General features: G+C 39.1%; 1 protein-coding gene across 1 annotated transcript in view; it reads left to right on the top strand.

Annotated features, from left to right (window-relative positions):
• LOC132823918 (AFG3-like protein 2) overlaps positions 1–11,793 on the top strand; it is a 54,360-nt gene extending 42,567 nt beyond the window's left edge. Inside the window, exons 16-17 of the mRNA XM_060838035.1 lie at positions 6,527–6,721; positions 8,590–11,793. Coding sequence (XP_060694018.1) covers positions 6,527–6,721; positions 8,590–8,805 — 411 coding nt within the window. The 3' untranslated portion in view covers positions 8,806–11,793. The remainder of the gene's footprint in view (positions 1–6,526; positions 6,722–8,589) is intronic.
• Positions 11,794–13,935: the final 2,142 nt, after the last annotated feature.

The following is a 13,935-nucleotide window of genomic DNA, read 5'->3' as shown; positions in this document are numbered from 1 at the left end:
CTAGTGCGACTCCAGCGTTACAAGAGAAAGCAATTAGTAATAGAAACAGCCAGAAGATTGGGAGGAGATCCACAAGCTTTGGCTTATTAAGGTTCAAAGATAATGTTTTTTTCATGGCTTTAATGGGGCCATAATTAAGAAAAGGAAGACTTTTGATGATGTAAAGAAAAAATTAAGAGATTTAAACATTCAATATTCTCTGAGGTACCCAGCAATGCTACATTTCAATTACAACTTCGACTCAGCAGAAAAAGTAAAAGAATTTTTGAACTTGCTGAAATGATAGACTTTGGCCGAGGTGGAAGGAGGAAAAGATGCGTGTGGACAATGGTATAATATAACCTTCTCGCTTTGTTCTTTTCCCTTTTGGGGTCTGGGGCCTAATAGGCTTGGTATTGTGTAAAATCCGGTATGTTTGATGTTATATCTGTTTGGTGGTTATTAGTTATTCTATTGTTCTGTTTTGCTGGGTGAGAAGTGGTTACTACTTTGATGTAAAGATGTGTCAGGTTGAGATGTGGGGGTGGGGGTGGGGTGGGCGTGGGTGTCCATTCTTAACTTGCAGGTGTGTAAATAATGTTTTTTTTTCATTCCTTGGGTTTGGAGTGTGATTTGAACTGAAAGGTGTGAGGAAGGTTGTGAGGTTGGCAGTGAATGTCCCCACTGAGCAAGGTGGGAGATCGCTGGAGATTTGCGTTTTTTGTGTTTATTTGTTCAAGTTAGGAGTAGAGGTTAGTTTTTTTAGTTTTAGTAGTTTTGGTAGTGTTTATAGGAATAGTCTTCAGATTTGATAAAGTCTGCTTTTTCCCCACTCATCACACATTGAATGGGCTTCTTCCTCTCGGGGGACCGCGGGCTGTAGTGTACGGTCATGGCTAATGATCTGTTCAGGTGGTGCACCCCATTAAAAGGAAAATGGTGCTTTCAAATCTGAGGAAGGAAAGAATTGACATCACGCTGTTGCAAGAGACACATTTGACTGATGGGGACCATCTGAAGTTACAGCAGGGGAGGGATACGATAGGTTATTCTTTTCCTCTTTTAACTCCAGAAGCAGAGGAGTGGCCATAGCGGTACAACGGAACCTCCCATTTCAGGTGACCGATCAAATCAAGAATTAGTATGGACGGTTTGTCATTCTCAAGGCGCTGATACACTGAGAAGACTATGGCATCCTGAACATTTACTGTTCCCTGGCACATCCTCTCAAATTTTTAGTTGATGCCTCCATCCAAATGGGAGGGACTTTACCTTTTATTCCAACTCACACAAGTGCCAGACAAGAATTTATGTTCTTTGTTCCGTCAGTTTGTTTGAACTTGGCATTGGTCTGCAGGATTGGGAGCATAACTTTCGGACCATGCAGCAGTATATTTGGTTGTTAAGATCAAAGGTAGTGGAGTGGGCATGCGGCACTAGCGCATGGATCCGTTTCGAAGGATGACAACTTTGTACAGTAAATCACAAGAGAGTCCAGGGCTTTTTGGGACATAATCAGGGTATGGCCAGTAAATCCATCAGTGCTCTGGGACACCACCAAAGCATTCTTAAGGGGTATGATTATTTCATACTCAACAATGAGAAGGAGACAGAGGGGAGAGCAGCAGCGGATGCTTGAGGCCCGGCTGAAAGCAGCTGAATCGGTATATTATACCAGATCAACAATGGTCAAATTGCAATGGGTCATGGCTCTCCGGGCTGCTCTGGACTCAGTGTCAACCCAAATGGCTAAGAGAGGGTCTCCTTTGCAAATTAAAGGCTGTTTGAATATGGGATAAGCCAGGTTGATACCTAGCTTACCTGACTAGGAGAAAAAGTGCTCCACAGTCCATTGTGTCTACTGGGGAGAGAACTGGCAATGTCACTCGTGAACTGAGGAAGATCAATGTCAGATTCCGGGAGCTCTATGCAGAATTATACCGGGCGGAGTGCTGTGTGGATGGAAAGCGAGAATGCAATCCTTTGTTCAAAACTTAGACATCCCTGGTATAAACGCAGATGGAGGCCTCTCTTTTAAAGGCATGTCTGACAGTACAGGAGGCACAAGAGGTGGTAAGGCAGCTCCAGGGTAGCAAGGCACCCGGTCCACACAGGTTCCCATGTGAATTTTGCAAGAAGTTTGTGCACATGTTAGCTGAAGATGTATAGTCATTCCCATAGCCAGGACTGCCTTCCGCCCTCTCTTAGGGAGGCTAATATCTCCCTTATTTTGAAGAAAGGGAAAGACCCTGAGGGTTGCTCATCGTATAGACCCATCTTGTTGTTGAATATGGATTTTAAAATTCTATCAAAGGTGTTGTTGGCTCTGAGGTTGGAGAAGTGCTGCCCATTATTATAAAAGAGGACCAGGCTGGTTTATCAAGGACCGGACCTCCTCCAACAATATCAGGTGGGTACTGAACATAGTGCAAATATGTCAGCAGAGACTGGGTTTGGTGGTCTCCCTGGATTCAGAAAAGGCTTTTGAAGAAGTGAAATGGTCATATCTCTTTGCTGTTTTAGATCATTTTGGTCTGGGAGGGGCCTTTGCCAGGTGGGTGACAGTATTACATAAAGACACCAAGGTGGCGATTATCACGAATGGGGTTAAAGCGAGCAATTTTGGTGTGGGGAGGGGCAACCTGCAGGGATGTCCCCTGTCACCGCTACTGTTTACCTTGGTACTTGAACCACTGGCGGAGGCCATCCGAAAGGGCCCTGAAATAATTGCACCACAGGTGGGAGTTGAAGAACACAGAATTCTCTCTGTGCGGATGATGTCCTTCTGTTTTTGGCTAACCCCAAAAAATCCATACCCCCACTAATACAAAAAATGATACTATTGGTAGCTTTTTGGGATATGGGATAAATTTCACAAAATTGAAAATCATGCCCTTGGGGGGGATTGATGAAAGTACCAAAGCTGGAGGACCTTTTAGATGGTCATAGACAGGTTTTCTCTATTTCAGACTTTTTATTACCCCTTACTTGCAGCAGCTGTGTGGAGCTAACTTTGTGCAGCTGTTTGAGAGAATAAAGCAGGACTTGCAGCAATGGGAGGGACTACCCATATCACGGATAGGCAATATAGCCTTGATTAAAATGAATGGTTCTTCCTCGGTTGTTATATCCTATGAGGGTGCTCCTGTTGTTAATACCCAAACAGGTGCTGCACAGGTTTGCGGGATAGCTTGGATGATTTATTTGGTGCCATAGGCGCCCCCCCTAATTAAATTTACCAAGTTGCAACTTCCACAGGATATAGGGGGCGAACCTCTCAGATCTGAAGAGATGCCAAATAGGCACCCTGTTATCATATGTAAGCGGATGGGTGTGCAATGACTCTGTCGATACAGCTTGATGTAGAGGCCTCGCAGGCAAGATGTCCCCTCATAAATTTACTGTTCATGGATGAGATGAGATCTGTTCAACACCTGTGAGAGTTTGATTATCATAAATATGGTAAAAGCATGGGGGATGATACAGCAGGGTGAGGGTAACTTGCTTAAGACTTTGCAGTTCACCCCGTTAGTGGGAGCCCCAGGATTTAGACCAGGGTCAATGGACTTTGGCTTCACAGCATGGGAGGGTAAAGGAATCTCCTGTGCGGGAGATTTATTTCGAGGGAGAGATCTTGATGTCTTTCAGTGAATTAGGTCAGAAATACGGAATCCCTAATAGAGACTTTTTCAGATATTTCCAGATTAGGAATTATGTACAGAAGAAGACCATGCTCTTGACCCAGTCCAACAAATCGGATTTAGAATGAAGAGTGCTCTGATGTGGGGGTGCTCTCTGATAGTACCAAGGCAGAGAGGGAATGCCTTGGGCAATATGGAATCAGGAGTTAGGGGAAGAAATCTCATCAGAAACGTGAGGATATATGGGGGAATGTAAAGAAAATTTTTATATGTAAAAGGTACAAGTGATGCAGTTGAAGATCCTCCATAGAACCCATATGGTGCCAGAGTAAAGTCTAAGAAAGAATCTTATCCAAAATGTGCCAAATGTAAAAACCATAATGGCAACTGTACACATTGCTTTTGGTCCTGTTACAAGATCCGTGGATACTGGGTGGAGAGGGAGGGGGCATGCATAGTGAATGACCTAAAGAGGATCCTGGGAATGGAAGTTACAGAGGATCCGGTGTCCCTCCTTTTGGGACTACCGAATCTTCCCTCTTTGGGTGAGCACAGAAGAGGTTATTCAGTATTCTTATACACTGTACAAGGAAGAACATCTTAATGCATTCAATATCTAAAAAGCCTCCAGGTCTTGACAGACAGACTTGTGATGGAGCACGTCCCTCAAGATTACCTGATAAGGACCGAAGGGTCTGTTTCCATGCTGTACATCTCTATGACTCTAAGTATGGTGCACCATGGAACAGAGCAATTTTTAAAGACGTGATGGCCCTTTCTAAATTGCACGGACTGAGTGATACTGAGTAGGGCTTTTATATATGGTGGTTTGGGTCCGCCGGGGGTGGGGTCTGGAAAATACGGGTATTATAACTGTTGCTCCTGTGGACAGGAGCCTTGATGGAGTTGTGGTGAGTGGAGTAATGGAATATAGTACAATGTAGTGTAATTTACTGGATTGTAATTTAATTTAATGTTATTTAATTTGAGTTTATGCGAATTTGGTTTAAGTAAACATGAGGTAGCTGTACCTTGAAGAATAGTCGGCAGTTCATTGTCAATGTTACTGTAGTGTAATATAATACGATATTATTTCTACTTTTCTGTACTTTTGTACTTTATAAAAGAAACCAAAAAAGCTAAAAAAGAGTGAAACATGTTTTCAATAAATATATACATTAAAAATGCCCCCAGTCGTGAAATCCCCCATCCTAGGGGAAAAGCTAACTACAATTAACTACCATTAATTTCTCCAGCACTATTTGATTTTTGATGATTTCCTTCAATTCCTCTTTCAGAACTTTCTCCAATATTTTCATGAAATGTATTTTTCTTTCCGCCTTGTATCAGTTTTGTCTCTCAAAGTGGCATAGAGTCATAGAGATGTACAGCATGGAAACAGACCCTTCGGTCCAACCCATCCATGCTGACCAAATATCCCAACCTAAACTAGTCCCACCTGCGAGCACCTGGCCCATATCCCTCCAAACCTTTCCTATTCATATACCAATCCAGATGCCTTTTAAATGTTGCAATTGTGCTAGCCTCCACCACTTCCTCTGGCAGCTCATTCCATACATGTACCACCCTCTCTGTGCTGTTTGAAAAAGTTGCCCCGTAGGTCCCTTTTGTATCTTTCCTCTGTCAGGCTAAACCTATGCTCTCTAGTTCTGGACTCCCCCACCACAGGGTAAAGACTTTGTCTATTTATCCTATCCTCATGATTTTATAAATCACTATAAGGTCACCCCCTCAGCCTCCGATGCTCCAGGGAAAAGAGCCCCAGTGTATTCAACCTCTCCCTATCGCTCAAATCCTCCAACCCTGTCCACATTCTTGTAAATCTTTTCTGAACCCTTTCAAGTTTCACAACATCTTACCGATGGGAAGGAGACCAGAACTGCAATGACTTTTTTGGTTGAATCTTCTGAATTAGTTATGACCACTTACACATTACAGATTTAGCCCTGAAAAAAGTTTTGCATTTTATGTGGCAATAATCCTTTACTTCCTTTATTCCCCACGACCTGTGCAGTCAACCATATAATCCTCCCCTAAAATCTTTCTTCTATTATCAGCTTCTTGAGACTTCTCTTGTTTGAATTCCAGTTAGACAAAGCATTTCCGAAATGGCATTTTTGGCCAACTAACACAGCCACTGCAAGGATCTTCTATGTCAACTCTTCACTATTGAGCTGGAACCAGTAACAATGGAAATTTATCTTTCTGTACCTGTATCTTTACCTTTCAGTAATCTTATCTGCATGCATGACTGCATATTCCTCATTTGAGCTTATAGTACTCAGTTGGCCTCTTTGCAAGATGCTTGACCCAAATGAAATCTTGTGTTATCTACAATATTAAGAAGATCAAAACTACATATTCACACCCCATACCTTCAAACTTTGCTCCATCATCTGCTTTCCTAAAACTGAGATCATTGTATATCAGTCTGTGTTTTGTTATGTATCCATTGGTATGGATGTTTAAATTAAATACTTTTGAAGGAGTAGGAGTTCTTGAATCTTCAAACAGTTTAGTTATCTCAGGAGGCTATCATCAAGTGATCAATGCTGATGCACAATGATACAAAAAAACAAGAAAGTCCTTCCCTAACGTGTGTATGCTTAGCTTTAGCAGTTATGCTATTAATTATTTGAAGAATGTGTAACTTGTTAAACAATCCAGTAAGTGATGAATTTTTACTGTGGAATTTACTCTTCATAATTATGCGTTATCATCAAGTTTCATGACGCTGTTGTCAGAGCTCTGCACCTAATCAGCTGGTTCAGCAAAAGTTGAAAATTAAGCTTTGTCACATCTGCTCCACCTGACTCAGCAACTTATTTGGTACTGTTCCTATCTGGGAGCTCTGATCTATTTATGAATCTTTTTTTCCCTTCCAGATTGTTCAATTTGGTATGAGTACAAAACTCGGGCAAGTGTCCTTTGACCTTCCACGACAAGGTGATACAGTTGTTGAAAAGCCGTACAGTGAGAACACAGCACAGATTATTGATGAAGAGGTTCGGGCTCTTATTGGTACAGCAAACCAGAGAACCTTGGAATTATTGAAGGAGAAGCAACTGGAAGTTGAAAAGGTAATCGTTTGCATTGTTACTAGAGCAGGAATTATGTACTATCAAATTTTCTTCCTCCACACTATTATTCGTCATGTTTCAGTTTCCTTTATTCACCAGCTGGCAATCCATTCTGGTTTCTCTTGAGATGTTACTGTATTCCAAAAAATTCTATAGGAATAGCATCCTGCCATTTCCTGACTAATTCTACTAAGGCCCCCTCAGTCAGCAGAGGGAAAGCTCTCTACTGATCAAAGTCATACTGGAAGTCAATCCAAGATGCTTTGTAGAAGTTGATCAGTGTCATATCTTGGTCCAGCCATCTTTAGCTGCTATGTCAATGACCTTCCTTCCATCATAAGATCAAAAGTGGGGATGGTTGCTGATGAATGCACAAGGTTCAGCATCATTCAGACTCCTCAGATATTGAAATGATCCATGTCTAGGCAGGCTTTGGCAAAAAACTGGTAGTAACCTTCATGCATACAAGTGTCAGGAATTAGCCGTCTCCTTCAAGAGAGATCTAGCCATCATCCCTTGACAGTAAATGGCATTAGCATAACTGAATCCTCCATTGTCATCATCCTGGGCTCTACTATAAAAACTGAACTGGATTAGCCAGAAAGATACTGTGGCCATACGAGCAGGTCAGTAGCATAGTAAATTATCTCTTGACTCCCCAAAGCCTGTCCGTCATCTGCAAGTGGCAAGTTGTGGAATATTCACTTGTCTAGATGACAACAAGATGATAACAGCATCCTTGAAGTTTGACACCATCCAGGGCAATGCAGCCTGCTTGATTGGCACCATATTCATAAACAGTCTAATACCAACAGGCAGCAGTGACAGTGTGGACCATCTGTAAAATACATGGCAGAAATCCACCAAGTCACCTTAGGGCAATTCCTTTTGAATGGGAACACATTCAGGTGAAATTTCCTGTCCAAGCTATACTGCTGTTCTTCCAGTGTTATGGTATCAAAGTCCAGGTATTTCCTCCCTAACACTATTGTGGATGTGCTAACAGCAAATAAACTGCAAAAATTCAAAAGGTAGCTGACCACCATAAGATCGACTAGGATTGGGCAATAAATGCTATCCAATCCATAGCTCACATCCCATTATAAATAAGCAAGTATACTCTGTGCTTAACCTGTAAAATCTTCACAGTCGGTTCTATTACACCTTTCAAGATTTCTAATATTTTTCATTCCTGCACTCGTTACTAATGGTTATGTTTTCATATTTCAGTACTAATTTATGTTCATCTATAAAAAAATCAGACTTTATATATTTAAGCTGGCAGCAGCTACTGAGAAGGGCCTCTGATTGAGGCCAATTTAATGGATTGATGCTGTAATTTTCTAGATTCCAATATAATTTTTCCTTGTGATTTGTAACCTTTGTTAGAGAACTGAACAGAGGAGTGAATTTAATGCTCAAAAGAAAGTCCTTGCATTTTTCAATGTTCAATTCTTCAGTTTGTAGTCTGAATTGTCAAGTTCAAAATGCACAGAACCATAATTCCCTCTTGCACATAAGATCTTGAAGATATTTTTTAATCATGTTTGTTGTTTTCCCCTACAGGGGGATATCTGTCTTCAAATAAACCATTCACAGGGTATCGGGAGAACTACAGAACATGAACATATTTTCTGACACTAAATTTTATAAACTTGCAGAATTCCCAGAGTTCTGAAGCAACAAAACAAATCCAAGTTTTGCAAAATAATGGGCTTTATTGACAATACCAGCTGATGGCAACAAAACAGCAATTTGGAATCAGAAGCTTTTCTGCAAATATTCTTGCCTTCCAGGTGTGAAACATTACTTTTAATCTCACTAATTTGAGATCTCTAATTATCTTGTTTGTCTCTTTCTTTTATCAGGTAGCTGAACGATTACTAGAGAAGGAAGTGCTTGATAAAAGTGACATGATTGATCTTTTGGGTCCTCGGCCATTTTCAGAAAAATCCACTTATGAAGAATTTGTTGAAGGCACTGGCAGCTTTGAAGAGGACACCACTTTACCTGAAGGTCTGAAGGACTGGAACCAGGAGAGGGAGGAGAGTAATGAGGAACTGCCATGCAAACAGCTAGCATGAAATGTGTTAAGTAACTTGTATTTTATGTCAACTGGAGAGCTTAGTGGTAACCAAATTGAAAGGTTTGCTTTGCTAGGATAAAATTTAAAATGCCTGCACTGTAATTTGGAACAGTTCTCCCATAAGGTGGTCCTTGATAACTGTAGGCAATTGAAACAGCTCATAAAATCATACCTTTCATTAACCCAGGTGATGGTCACATTTTGTGGCTGAATTGAAAACAGTTTGGACTGAGCCTGCAGGAATTCAGAAACTGGGCTGACTCTGGTAAATGCATTGTCTCCTTGGCTGGAAGAAGCATTCAGTCTATTTATTGGCACATGATGGAACAAAAATAAATCTAAATAAGAGTTCAAAGGTTCCTTTAATAAATGAACCAAATTTATAACATGGTTATTTCAAGAAGACTTGAATTTCATGCAAATATATGACAATACTTGGATATGCGTGTGCACATTTGTCATTAGTATTGTGATTATTGATCTTTGTAACTTTTGATTTTCCTCATTTTTACTATCTACAGCAATTAGTTTTGCTGCTTGAAAATCTAAACCTGAAACGTGAACCCATTTCATTTTTAATTATATGCACAGACCTAAACTAGTGTAGAATGACAATATATTTGAAAAAAATCACCAACCCCACAAAATGTATTTCTATCCCCTGAAAGTCCATTTCAAACTACCAAGTCTTACTGAGGTCTTTTATGCAGTTATTAAATAGATGTAATATTTAAACACTCAAGAATAATACTGTGTCTGCTGGATCGTTAACTTCTTCACACTGATCATGTTTCATAAATTATTGATCTCTTTGAATCATGAATACTAATGTATTAAACATCTAAATTAGGAATTCTGTGATGCATTGTAGCTGGTCACTCCCATAAACAATCAGTGTGTTGTGCTTCAGACACACATATACTGTGCAATATTTATCATATTGTTGTCATTTACATCCAATTGTGACCTGAACTGGGTATTGTGCTTTCACACTTGCCTTATTTTTTCCTTGAACTTTTCAATGCTTAATTGGGAAACACTTAATGAAACAAGGCCATATTTGAATTGTTAGTTGCTTTATTTAATGGGCAGCAAGTGAACATACAGATAACAAGTACCATGTATTATTTCCTAGCTACTTCTCTCCCCAAAAAGTAGGAGGAATAGCAAACAATATTGTTGATTGTTTTCTTCTTTCATTACTTTTCCTTCAAGGCAACCTCTCCTGCAAACAACAATGATCTTTTGCAGCTGCTGGCCCTGGGCTTACAGCTTGCATTTTTTTGTCTCCTTTTTTTTATCCTGGCTAGCCATATAAATTTCATGTCTCCAGAGGGGTGGTGAGGAGGAGGAGCAGGTGTAGGTTGGTGGCGAAGACGAGAGATGTACAGCTGAGTTTCTCGTCATGGTAGGCCTGTGAATTAAATTAACTGTTACTTTGTGTTTTGAGCTTTGCGGCTTCTGCTATTTTTAAGAACAGGAAGGCTTTCCTGGAATTGCCTGGGACCAAGCAACTAGCTGTAAATGTTGGTGAACTTTGCACAGCAGCTCATCTAGCTTCCAAGCCTGCAGCATTTGACTTCCTTTAAACCTGTTTAATTGTTTTGTTTCAAAATGCAACTTTTAAACATAGCACAATCATAAAATTCCTTCAAGTAAGAAGCAATGGGAAAAAGACTTGAAAGATGCTTTGTTAACCTGACTGATCTCTAATGCAGAATGCTTTTGATAAAGATTTAAATCATCTCTAAGTATTAGATTACAAGTTCCTACTTAAGTGTGATTGATTCTATTTTATAATATGCGCTAATAAAGTTAATCTTTTCTCTATTCAATAGTCTCTTCCAAATTTCTGGAAAATTTCTTGATATCCAAAGCTTTCAGTAATTGATTTTTTGTTTATTTCTTCAGTAAGGTCTAGTATTGTCACTAACCTTAGAGTAATAATATTATCTTGAGATGAAGTTCATTGTTCTTTAGCTTCATTATTTCTTCAATCTCTGTCAACTCTTCTGGATGGGGTTGGTCATTTCAGACATTCATTGAATTCTATTTGCATTGCTGCAGATGTCGGATAACATTTATGATGGATTTTCCCATAGCCTATGTCACTTTAATTTCACAACAAGATCAAGGTGAAAAGTAGATATGTGGGGAAGAGAAATAGCTATTGCGTGTCACTGTATTTCTGAAGTGTCCTTATAATCTTGCAAAATTGTTTCGAAACAGGAAAATTTGAACATTACCACGCCTAAATTTCAATTTGTAGTGTCATGTCTTTCACTTACTAAGTCCACGAGCAGTAAACTGTTCATCTTGTGTTGGTTACATTATCACCGCTCTGAATTTGTCTTTTCGAAGTCCACCTTAGGTTTTCCTTGCCTGTTAGGTTACGTACACCAGTTAAGGTTTGGAAAAAAATCGAAAGAGCTGCAGATGCTGTAAGTCAGAAACAAAAGCAGAAATTTCTGGAAAAGGTCAGCAAGTCTAGCAGCATCTGTGGAGAGAAATCGAAGTTACTGTTTTGTTTCGAGTGAGCCTTCCTCAGTTCCGAGGAAGGATCACTCAACCCGAAACCTGAGGTTTCCCAGAAATTTCTATGTTTAAGTTAGTTAAAGCTTGAATATTGCTGTTCACTTGAGACACTCCTGACACATGGTGATTAGGAGTATTCTGTATAGTTTAACATTTTTATCATTTAAATTAATTGCAGAATCATGCTGTCAGAATGTAATTGGTTTGGTCATACTGAATTCAATGATTATAATTACTGTGTGTTGTCATTTGACATTATTTGGTGAATATAACTATATACTGCTCATCATATTGCCACAGCAAGAGGTTTAACTAGTCATATCTTTTGTATAGAGAGAATTTATTCTGAACAATCATTTTAAATTCTGTATATTCATATGTATTTTTCACAATTTGACTTTTTACGCTTATATTTCAGCGCTGTATTTAATTGCTGGATATGGATTTTTGTAATTATTATGCCTTATCAAATGTTACATTGGCCACAATATTTCCTGTTTTTAGCAATGAAATATTTTGTGGCTGATGTGTTCAAGTATTTACGTAGTAACTTATCTGTAGTAAATCTTTAATAAATTCTAACATCTGAGAGTTTAAAATTGGAAAATCAATAACAAGATGTATTATTCAAAACTAAAACTCTGAAGTATTGCCCTGATAAGTGAATGTCTACATTACAGTCATATGTCTTGAAAGTTAATATAGTTTTATGAAGAAGGTAGTCTCCACACGTCACAACTGATGAATCTTTCCTTCAAGCAAGATTTTGTGCAATTAGTAACAAACATGTCTGTATCAATTTTTGTTATACAGGGTGCCAAGATGTGGCTGATGCTTGCAGTATGTTCAGCATCACTATTGTACTGATATTGCAAAAGGAGTGGCTTGGCACTGCTCCTTCATGACCTGATACTTGCCCGTACATTTGTCCATGCTTCTGCACTGAATAAATGATAACATCTCCAGCGGAAAATGCTCAGGAAAATAAACTGACCAATTTCTTTTTGCTTACCTTTTTATTTTTCTACAGGGTAATCTAGTAAATCCAACTGTCCATGATGTGACTGGTTCAGAAAAAAAATAATGTATGTTAAGATATGCCAGTGTTCAGTGTCACCGCCCATGGGCTATGTTTTGATTATCTGTAAACTGCTTCACTGGTAGCGTTGGAGTGAGTACCAAAGCTGATAAAGGGAATAAGGTCTGAAGTAAAAGCAAAAAATATAGTTTGGAACATTATTGATTCCCAAAGCAGTTTTTTTAAAAAAAAGCACAAGTACAGCATCAATATTACAAGTATCTTCACATGAGTTTTACCAAACACACTGTTTAAATTGAGGCATGTAAGGATACAAGAAAAGATTGGTCACAGAGATGGGTTTTAAAGAGTGTTATACTAGAGGATCAAAGGGGAGAAGAGAATTCAGGCTTCATGGCCCAGGAAGCTGAAAGCACAGTCACAAGCGAACAGATTAAATGTGCAAGGAAGAATTGAAGAAGCACAGGATGTTCAATGCAAAGGGTATGGATTGATTCAGTTAAATGAAAACATAATTTTTCATTCAATTCATAAATTTAAGCCTTTAAAAAAATATACCCAGTAGGATGTTCCAGAAGGATATGAAAACTGACAGTTGCAGTGAAATTACAGATTCACAAATCTCTAACTAATTAATATATAGTTAGTTACATATTAAATACAGCAGGCATAAAGATGTTTGGGAAAGAGACTAATTTATTAAAATAGCTTGTCTAAATTTTCCTGTTAAGTGCCTGTGCACATGTTCACAACACATACTGCCCATGAAAAGTTTCTAAGCTGTAATTGTACATTCCTTATAAAGAGGTGATGGTAACATTACTGGTAAGGTTTGTAATTAATGTTTACCTAGACAGGTTCTATTAAAAATGCGGGCATTGAAATTTATACTGCAAAGATAAAAGTACAGAATGTAAAACTTTAAAATGAGGAGTGAACTATACACCAGTGTGCCTTGTCCAATTGCCATTAGTTTTAAAACTGCTGCCCCTGAAGGCTCCCATGCACAGTGCCCTGGGCAATCAACTGTAACAGGAAATTACTCATTAAGAAAAGGTTTTATAAATAATTCAGGATTTCAACATCATCAGGGAAGCAGAAAGTGCTAACTCAGAATGGCTAATTGGAATTGGCAAGTGTCTGACTCACCGTGCTCGTGACTCATTGCAATTCCATTACTTACCTTGTGAAAGTAGCTGTAATTTGCCCATACAAATCAGGGAAGCAAGTCTTGATTGTGCTTGGTTAACCTCTTGGTAAAATTTGAACTGGCAACAACACGTATGTATTATCTATAAATAAATACACATAATGTAATTAACTTATTTTAAATGCAGCTTGTTCTTCCCTCGTGACTCAACCAGTATAGAGCAGTCATCAAGGTATGGAGAAAATGAGGGCTGAAGATGCTGGAGATCAGAGACGAAAAATTTGACATTGGAAAAGCACAGGTCAGGCAGCATCTGAGAAACAGGAGAATACACGTTTTGGGCATCAGCCTTCATCAGGAATATAGGGGGCAAGTGTGCTGCGAGATAAATAGGAGAGGGGTGG

This window comes from Hemiscyllium ocellatum, chromosome 17 (genome assembly GCF_020745735.1).
Source record: "Hemiscyllium ocellatum isolate sHemOce1 chromosome 17, sHemOce1.pat.X.cur, whole genome shotgun sequence".
NCBI classification, from domain to species: Eukaryota; Metazoa; Chordata; class Chondrichthyes; order Orectolobiformes; family Hemiscylliidae; genus Hemiscyllium; species Hemiscyllium ocellatum.
Note: the sequence above shows the minus strand (reverse complement) of the source record. Positions and strands in the feature narration are given on the sequence as shown.